Raw genomic sequence first — 10529 nt, 5'->3', positions numbered from 1 at the left:
ACCTTCTCTTCACTTTCCTCATACTTCACCATTATCAAATCCTTCTCCCACTTCTAATTAAGATGCATGAATGAATCAATTCTCATATACAACATTAGAGGCAAGAAAATATGAGACCTACATGATGACCTAGTAAAGAAAATGAGCATGATCAATTTCCCAACCCAAGTTTGAACACATATGGAATCTTAAATTAAGGTTCACGTGGGTCTAAACTTGTTTAAAAAAGCAGAAGAAGTGGGTGGTGTGTGTGAACTAGAACAAAGATGAGAATAAAATAACACGTAATAATAGTGTGTGCATGGTGATGAGGGGTGACTCCGTGAGTGGTGCTTCCACACTTCCACAGCCAAAGGCCATGGAAAATTTAGTGACAAAAACTTAGAAACTTTTTGGTCCACTCTTATTCTATTAATATCCATGTTGCATTATTGAATCCCTCATCACACAACGTCACTTATTCCCATTCATTTCAGAATCCTCTTCTCCAATCAACGTTAACCCTTGTCCTATAAACAACTTCCTCCACTTCTTCTAACTCAATTGCTCACTACTTTTTTAATTTAGATGCAATCATCACATTCAACATTTCTTTTTTCTTTTTTTTCTCTTTAACCACTCACTACTCACTTCCTCCCCATTGCCCTTTACTTCACAAATTCACTTCTCTAAATTCACTTTCAAATGCATTTTCTTTTTAAGTTTCCTCACTCTCTACAACAAGAACGTAACAAATTAGCTATAAAAAAAAATCAGTTAAATCGAAGAACTATTAGAATTTATCAAACCACTCTACGTTATCATAAATATAAAAATTAAAATAGAGTAAGAAAAAAGTACATTGACGCTAACACTTTTTTTTTAAATTATTAAAATATATTTTGTGCGAAAGAGACTGACACTTAAATTGGACACTAATTTTTTTTAAAAAAAAATAGTAGAACGTTAGTTTGGACAACACAAAATAAAATATAAAAAATTATAAAAATAAAATATAGTGAATGGGTGTGTGGCCTGAGTTGATATAAAAAAATAGTGTTTTATTAAAGTTTGTGTTGGTTTAGTCGACGTTATGTTTAACGTGATGTGAGCGTAATCTTGACTGACAATAGGGTGATATAAAAGTGAAATTAATTGAAAATTTCATTTTTACACTCAAACTAAATTTTTGGTTTCCTCTTTTCCTACTTTAGAAAATCTTACATTGATCTCTTCTAATCTCACTGTTTCATTGGTGTCCTATGTGTAATGAGATGATCATAAATTCTTAATGAAAATATTACAAACTATTTATTGTTTGCATTTGAGAGTAATTTGAGAAATTCTAAAAGATTCCAATCTTTGAAATCGAGTCCTTATTGAATTTTACAATCATTATTGGATACGAGGTTGTGGGTAGGAAGCTAAAGAGATTGTGATTATGGTTTGGAGTTTCACATCTTTTATTACTTTAAATTAATTTTACTTTTATATCACTTAACATAGCGATGATTAAAATGATGCTCACATAACATTAAACATAATATCGGCTAAACCCAAGTTCCTATTTTTCTACCCAAATATATTGTAGGACAATAATTATATTAAAAAATTAAGGCTTAAATATGTTTGGCCATCTTAAGTGGCATATAGATCCTAATATAAAAAGTCCTTACTTAGATTTAACCCAACACCATATTCAACCCAAGGTGCATATTGAACAACATATAAGAATAATAGACAGATACACATATCTTAACACAAATCTTGAGCATTTTAGATTTCAAATATCACATGTTAAGAACATATTAACATTCAAAGTTTGTGTCTAAAGAATGATCACCTCTCTAACATCTTACACGTGATTTATGATCATGTTTAGTTTTCACAAACGTTAAACATGTTAACCGATTCAGACACCAGTCAGAATATGAACCTTTAAAGATAAGATCCTTGTTTGTAATCCAATCTCATGCTTTAATATATGTTTATGTAAAGATTTCCACCCCATTTAGTTTTGCATTTTTGAAAATTATATTATCTCTTTGGAGCTCTATATTCAAAATGATTACCACTCACATGCATCTCCATTTTGTTATTTAGTCCACTAATATGAAAATGAAGAAAATGTTCCTTTTCATTTGGATGATGGAAAAAACTAATCCCAGTCCATTTGTCACACATCATTCATATTTGGCCAGTTACTTTGCATATGAGAAAAACGTGACTAACATTTTTCGCTTGATTCCCACCTAGAAAACATAAATTGGTATTATTCTCGCCGAGCTGAAATCATGTTAATTTACCCGATAAAACCCAGACAGTTCGCCAATTAATATTTTTTGTAACAAATGAATCAAGATTCCCTGATATATTGGCATAATTCTAGAAAATAAAATCGGAGTAAAAAACTTGCTCCTTTATCATAATAATACCGAGTTAAAATTATGTTAATTCTTTACCCAGTTATCTTAAGTTGTGTCTATACCCGATCAAAATCATATCGGTCATTTAGTCGATAAAACCCAAACAATGCACAATTTAATATTTGTAACAAATGAATCTAGAATCCCCAATATATTGGCATAATTCTAGGAAATGAACAAGGAGTAAAAAAACTCACTCCCTTATTGAAATAATACCGAGCTAAAATCATGTTAATTCTTGACCTGATTATCTTAAGTTGGGTGTATACCCAATCAGAATTATATCATTCATTTAGCCGATAAAACCCAAAGAGTACACCAAAGAATATTTCTTGTAACAAATTAATAGAGTCCACAATATATTGGTTTTTTGTTCTGAGTGTTCTGGTGGTTTGCAGGATCAGTTGTTCCTGTCCCACGGTCGTCGAGTTGAAGGTCGAGAGTTTAGAGGTGGTCTCCAAGATGATCCCTTTGTAACTAGAGATTTTGAATGTGTGGAGGTTACAGTGAGATGATGGGATTCCACCTGTTGACAATACTCTGACTATCAAGTCAGTGAAAACATAAAATTGGTTAGTGTAGTATGTATTGATTGACTAATACTTATTTTTCCCTTCGAATGTCATTCTCTTTTTATAGAGTTTTTTCTGATTCATCTCTTCCTTTTTATCAGAATAAGATAACAACGAATTTGAATAATAAATAAAATGCATCAAATTACGAATTCATCGAGAATAAAAAACCATAAAAGTATATTCACCAATTAATATTTTTTGTAACAAATTTATCATGAATCCCGATATATTGGCATAATTGTAGGACAAGGAGTAAAAATGTCACTCCTTTATCGTAATAATACCGAGCTAAAATCACATCAATTTTGTACCCGATTATCTTAAGTCGGGTCTATACCCAATCAGAATCATATCGATCATTTAGCCGATAAAATCCAGACATTACACCAATTCATATTTCTTTTAACAAATGAATCAAGAATCCTTGATATATTGACATAATTTTAGAAAATAAACAAGGGATAAAAAACTCACTTTCTTATTAGAATAATACCAAACTAAAATCACGTTAATTCTTTACCCGATTATCTTAAGTTGGGTCTATACCTGATCAGTATCATATCAATCATTTAGCCGATAAAACCTGAATAATACAGGTACCTACATCTATCCCTCTTTTGATTAATTTATCATGTGTTGCTACTTTATTTTTAATCACTCCTAAGTGAAGTATAGGATTGATGGCGGGGCTTTAGTTTTTCAAAACATATCATACAACTTCTCTTCCTCTATTATTGTGTTTTTTTAATTTCTTGTTCATTGATTTCACCATGTAAGTTTGAGAATCATCCTTATTCCAATCCCATCTATCCTGTTTATCTATATTGAAAGAATGACTATATAATTCTTGTAGATGATAAATTTCTTTCATTCGAATCATTATCTTTTCGATTTTACTTATATATGTGTGGATATTAAATCTTTCTACAAATTAAGTACACGAGGTTCCTTAAACTTTTGTGAAGATCATGTGAGTGTTTTAATGATGTTTTTATAAATTCTTGTCATATAAGTAATATGGAGGCAAAATTTATAATCAATTTATTTGTAAAATATATTATATTTGATTATAGTTTGTTGAATTTAACTTAACTTAGTCTTGTGATTTCACATTTATATGGTAACTATTGCATGTACCTAATACAAAAATAAATGAAATTATAGGTTAAAGAAATATATAATGTTATAGTTAGATTATAATAGAATGAAGGGAAATCTATTGGACATCTTTAAAATGCCTCCAAGTTATTATTACTTTACTAGAAAACCTACCAACTCAATATAATAAGAGAAGTCTAAGTAGTTGATGAATGAAGAGCATATATATAAATAAGAAGTTAGTGTGAAAGAAAAGAAAAGCACGTCCATGTTGCTTGTGATCTAAGGTAATTCGTAGCATATTCCGTTTTGTTTATTGACCACATCTCCACTACCATTACTATGATTCAAATAAGAAGCACAAGATTTTAACCCTAAAGTTTCCACGCATGCAAAACTCAATTATTCAACCATATTGTCTATGGATTAAGAAAATGCATGTTGATATAATAGCACTACACCACACGTGGGAGAGTATATTACGTGATTCCCTTCTACTCTCAATCATCTTCCATCTCATTCACATCCCAACTTAATTCTATATATTCATTCCTATTTCTTGAATCAAACAATTGATACCAGCAAAACAAACCTCACAATTCTTTTATAAAATTCTTTTTTTTTAGTGCTCAAAACATTAGAAACAGATAATAAATACTACATAATATTAAAAGAAAAAGAATTATTTGTGTATTGGTATGTACCAACCGATTATTATCACGACTCGGTCTTCCTGATCGAGCTGGTCGAGACCTGCACGGACGTGTAGGTTGACCGACACACTTAATCCATTAACGCTCAAACCAAGGTCAGTAAAACTAGATCGTCATTAAGAATTAGGTAATACGCTTATAAGCATGATCCACTACACTAATTCAGCCCAATAAGGTAGGCTCATTAAAATCATATAAATAGTGCACATTCCAAGAAGAATGGTATGTCATTATCACTGTATACCCCGAGTGTCGAATACCCTTTTTGCTGACTTGAGCGTCGAAGTGTCTTCTACAGGTACCCTCATTTGACATCCACCTGAGACTGATAGACCGAGGCCTAGAGAAGTAGCATAAAGACGAGAAGAGTCACTACGTAACTCTAGCAACCTATTCGAAAAACGAAAGAAGACGAAATTTTTCAATAGTTCTAAGTATTAGAGACAATTTGACAGAATAATTTATTTTTAGAGAAAAAGGTGAAGATAATAAAGGTTTTTTTATAAATATATATATATGTAAAAAGTGTGGGGGAAAAGAGTAAGAGGGTCCCATGGAAAGAGTGACGCAAGGCATGGTCATGAGAAAGCATATGGCAGACACCACATTTACTTATTTAGCACCATCAACGGTCCACCTTCTCCCATCACTCTCTTCCTAACATTCATCACATCATGCTCACTGGGGACCACACCCCATAACCTCATCCTCACCACCACCCAAATTAAAACCCCACGCCACGTGCCAGCCTCTCATTGGCTCCACTACCCTGCATGCTGCCCCACACCAACACTCCTGCCCCAGAGAAACTAAAAGGTACGCCACGTGGCACTCCTGGAACGTCACCATGACGACCAAAGCTCTAACTCTCTCCATGATTACGTCATCGATGTGGGCCCTACCCTTCCTCTCTCGTCCACGTCATCAGATCGTCTTCATAATAATATATAAGCTGAAAAATTAAAATCGTCCATATAATTACATATAATAACATTACTAATAAAAAAATAACTATTTATAATTACTTAATTAAACAGCTAAAATTCAGCGTTTTGAAAAAAGTGATTTTGAGTTAAAAAGATTAATTATAAAAGCACTTATCTCCCTCACTTTTCTTGCAGGTATTATTTTTTAACTACACATGACTTTTGGTTACGTCATCGTTCAATCTTACGGTTCCACGTCCAAGTCAACATGACGTCACCCTCCTTTTCACCCATGTGACCCTTCCACGCGATTTCACCGCCAAATTTCCCCTATTCCCCAACCCCTTCTTTCTTCCACGCCCACGCGCCTCCCAGCGCGTGTACCTCTCTCTCTTCTTAGAAAACTTATGCTTTATGTCTGTGTATATATAATATATAATATAAATGTATGTACTTGTGGTCAATTATAATTTTTTTTAATTTATATATACTTTTATAGTATATGAATATGAATGTGAATACATAAAATAAGCCAAAGATCATGATTCCAATGTTTTTTTTATTCTTCTGCAGTTACTTGTCGATGTAGCATTCATACTATTTGCTTGGTATTTCATTTTTTAAAATTTAATTAATTTAAAGGGAAGTTAATAATTTTTCTTTTTACTACACATGTGGGATGCAAATAAGTTGGGAGAATAAAACTAAAATTAAAATAGTGTGAGAATTATATGAAGGGAAATGAAAAATAAATAGGGATAAAAACATAACTATGAATATAATAAATAAATGAAAAATAATATTAGGAGTCTCATCATTATTTTAAAATTATTTTTCTTACTTTTCATATATGTGTATCAAATATTCAATTTTAATTCATTGTTTAAACGAAATAAAGTGTAAGCACTTAGATTATTTGACTACTATGTAAGTAGGTTAATGAAAATTAATTTAAATGTTTTTTTAATGTATCGAGAGAAGTTGTGATTTGTTTAGTTTAAATGTTATTAAATTGTTTAAATAATTTATAATGGTCAATATAATTAAGCAGTTGAAGGAAAGAATAGAATGTATTTATCAATGATTAAGAGTGACAATGTCTATTAGATTCACTATATTAACTCACTTAATCCCCAAAAAATAACTAAACAAAATAACTTATTTAGGTTTGTCTTGTCCAACTCTTGAATTGATAAACTATCATGGACCAAAAATATTAATCTCTCAAGAAACATATGCTATTACTTTTATAATTCAGAATCTCTAAAAGAAATTTCTTTAATATTAAATAAAATTATATAGTTAATATTGTTGTCACCAATTTTTTTAAGATTTAGTGTTGTTTAAATACACACTTATTTATTATTTCTTTATCTTTTTATCAATTTTTCAAAATACACACTTTTAATTTAGAGTCTTTAATTAAACTTTCAAATTGAATTGCATTGTGAATTAGTAAGATTGCAGTTTTTTTATTCTTTGAGTTTCTGTTTGTTAAATCACCCTAAACAAGATATAGACCAAGACTTTCAATTTACCAACAACTAGGTCAACTTGTCTCAATATTTTTAAATTTACCATTCTTATCAATAACCAATTTCTACTATGAATATCTTCGCTTCTAACTATTTTTTTTACTTCTAAAATTCAAATTTAAAACCTTGCTTAAATTAATCCTCCCCTTTCATCTCCATAAGTTAGGTATTTTTTAAGAAAGTGCAACAAGTGGGGTTTCAAAGAAAACAAAAACACTGCTAATTTTTTGGAAATTGGTATTGCACCAAAAAAATACATGAAAAAAAGTCAAAAGAGGAGAAAAGGACAAAGTCTCAGATTATGTGTTCGGATAAATTCATGAAATCTCTCAATTGACAGAGAAAATAAAAACAATAGTAATATAATTTTATTATTTATTGAAATTTATACAAATTTATAAAAATCTCATTCTATTTAACAAGTCTTACATACAATGTAATAATTTTACTAAAAATGTATAAATTCAAATAGGTTAAAATAAATATATCAAAGATGGGTTTAATTTGAAGAAAAAAAATTATCTAACAAATGAGAGGAAGAGAGATGAAGATGAGAAGCCATGGGAGAGTGCATGCAAAGGAAGAGAAGTAGGGTTGATGAAGCCAAAAAAGAAAGAGAAAATAAAAATAGATAGTGATGTAAGCAACCACAAAGCAACTTTTTTATTTATTTCTTTTAATCAATTAATTAATTTTTATTTTTATTATTATTATTATTATAAATGAAAACTCCACCACTTCAACTTTTCATTTCAGTTCATTCACTCACACTTCTCCTTTCACACGATGCAAGGCCTACGCCGCTGCTCAAACGACGTCGTCCACCTCGACCTCACCACTCCCACGCCGGCCACCACCAACTCCTCCACCACCTCCTCCTCGTCGTCGCTCTCCATCGATGTGGAGGAATCCACGGAGGCGCGTATCCAGCGGCTGATATCGGAGCATCCGGTGATCATCTTCACGCGCTCCTCCTGCTGCATGTGCCACGTCATGAAGAAGCTCCTCGCCACCATCGGAGTCAACCCCACCGTCATCGAATTGGACGACCACGAGATAACGGCCCTCCCTGACGCCACCCGCACTCCGGCAGTCTTCATCGGCGGCGCCTCTGTCGGCGGCCTGGAGTCCCTCGTCGCCCTCCACGTCAGCGGCCACCTCGTCCCCAAACTCATCCAGGTCGGCGCCCTCTGGGTATGACCACCACCACCCACCACCACCACCAATAATATATTTTTCATAATCACCACCACATATATATAAATATATAAATATATAAAAATTACTTACCTCAAAAAAAGAAAAAAAAAACTAATTGTATAACTTTTAGTCCTCCCATCTATGTTGAATGAAATCTCTCTCAATTCACCAACTTCCTCTCCTCCTTCTCTATTCTGTGTTTCAATTCTCAAGTGAAATGAGTGTTTACATTTCCTATTTTCAATTGCAAACATGGAAAAATGGGACTAATTTTTCTCTCATCTGAGTTTAACTTTGCAGAAATTGAGGTTGGTTTTGTGACTAACAGAAAGAATCTTACTTTCTTTTCTTAAATGTTTGTTGGACATTTGATTTTTGATTGCATGAATAGAAGTAAAATGAGTGTTTCCATATATGTATATCTTGTTAACAAGGTTTAACATGGTTGATGAAAAAGAATGAGTTTTTAAGATTTTGATCGACAGAGAAGAAAGTTAGATTAGTTTGATGTGGGAATAGATCTGCCATTGCAGTTGTTGGGGTGGAGGTGGAGGGTACTCGCGTTGTGTGAGTGACACGTGTTGGGACAGAGCATCTGTGTTGAGTGGTGAGAGCGACAAGGTTGTGTGGTTGGGTTCAATGGTTGTTCCTCTTCTACTACTGGTGTGGTTCGGTTCTTTTTTTCTCAATTATTATGATGCAATCAGAGGCCATGGTTTTGTCACTTTTGCTTCACCCATCTTATTCATAACTCTTATTAATTAATAATACATTGGTAGTAATTACTACTCACCAAGATTCTAGTTTCTTTGGTCCCAAGAGATCAACCTAAGGGATCTTATGGCTATTTTTGATTATGTGTGAGTGACTATCCATTCACAATGATAGGGACCATCATGGTCCTTCAAAAAGAGGATTTTTTTAGGGTTCTTCTTGACTTGTTGTCCCCTTTGGGGGTTAAGTCCTTGGAGAAGAAAGGGAGTTCACAAAGTACTTTGAAAAAAAGATGATGATGATGATGATGATGATGATGATGATGATGATGAATGAAGAAGGCCATAAAAGATCAAATTTTATCATTCTCTTTATCATTTATCAGTAGACACAAGCACCTCCAATTATTGTAAAGAAAAAATACAGTTTAAATCCAACACGTCTCTTATTTTATTTTTTTTCATTTCCTTCACACTCTTGTGAACATCATAGAATCAAATTCCATGGTCCTGAAATAATATAACCCCTTCTCTCACAGTTTCATGAGTTATTTATGCTGAGTTAGAAGAATAATTTGCATAAAAGGAGATGGAATTGCAACCCCAATTTCTGCTTCATATTCCTCCTTCCTTCTTTGACTAGATTGGTATCAATTGCTTTTTCCCTTTTAATCTTTAACAGAATTGATGTGTATGTCTATATATATATATATAGTTAATTTTTTTTTACTTTTACCCAAGCTCACAAGATGGTGTAACTATAAACCTATTAACCTTGCAATGTAAGTTGTGAAAAAAAAATAAAGAATAGTTTGTGTGGGGGCACTGTTGGAGATATTTTAATAATAATTGTTATTGAATCTAGAATTCACAAAAGGTAAAAAGCCCAGATAGATTCAAAGCCAAAACAGGGTGCAAGGACAAACTTGAATTACTGTCATCATGCCAAGAGACAACAGCATTGATGGGTGGTGTGTGATGGCATGCATGACACTGCATCATCCCCATAAAACCTCAGCCAAAGTCTTAATTCAATAGTCTAAAGGGTATATCACCCACATGACCATCATGAGCATCATGCATGACTACATCTCCATAGTGTAAAAGGGTATGAGGCTCAGCATCATGATGAGCAGGTAAAGAATAAAAACATGAACTTTCAATTCAATGTTGTCCTTTGAACCAAGCACATGAACCTCAAATAGAAACAAAATAAAAAAGGTTACCACTAAGCTGCAGTGTCATTGCTTTCCCCCAATGTACACAGTACTATAAACAAAAAGCACTTTAGTTTAGTGCTGATTTATTGATGGCTAAAGCATCTTAGAAGCTGGAGTACAGCCAAGAAGCTTGCTGCTTTCTCT

The 10529-nt window shown here is 32.6% G+C and overlaps 1 protein-coding gene across 2 annotated transcripts; it reads left to right on the top strand.

The window, feature by feature from the left end:
- The first annotated feature begins 8002 nt into the window (after positions 1-8002).
- On the top strand, positions 8003-9244 carry LOC137816646 (glutaredoxin-C6). 2 transcript variants are annotated; one of them, XM_090298578.1, is made up of 2 exons: positions 8003-8446; positions 8986-9244. In XM_090298578.1, the coding sequence occupies exons 1-2, from the start codon at positions 8039-8041 to the stop codon at positions 9025-9027; spliced, it is 450 nt and encodes a 149-aa protein (XP_090154704.1). In that variant the 5' UTR covers positions 8003-8038; the 3' UTR covers positions 9028-9244. The 2 variants fall into 2 exon arrangements, with proteins under 2 accessions (XP_090154704.1, XP_068475980.1); XM_068619879.2 differs by lacking the exon at positions 8986-9244 and having other exon boundaries at positions 8003-8624.
- Positions 9245-10529: the final 1285 nt, after the last annotated feature.

The sequence above is a fragment of the Phaseolus vulgaris genome, chromosome 1 (assembly GCF_051622355.1).
Source record: "Phaseolus vulgaris cultivar YP4 chromosome 1, ASM5162235v1, whole genome shotgun sequence".
NCBI lineage: Eukaryota > Viridiplantae > Streptophyta > Magnoliopsida > Fabales > Fabaceae > Phaseolus > Phaseolus vulgaris.
Note: the sequence above shows the minus strand (reverse complement) of the source record. Positions and strands in the feature narration are given on the sequence as shown.

Excerpts from the sequence above, each read along its gene's own strand:
- LOC137816646 (XM_090298578.1), top strand. The coding sequence starts at position 8,039 with ATGCAAGGCCTACGCCGCTGCTCAAACGACGTCGTCCACCTCGACCTC. Across the intron at positions 8,447-8,985 it reads TCCAGGTCGGCGCCCTCTGG|TTGTTGGGGTGGAGGTGGAG; the intron begins GTATGACCACCA and ends CTGCCATTGCAG.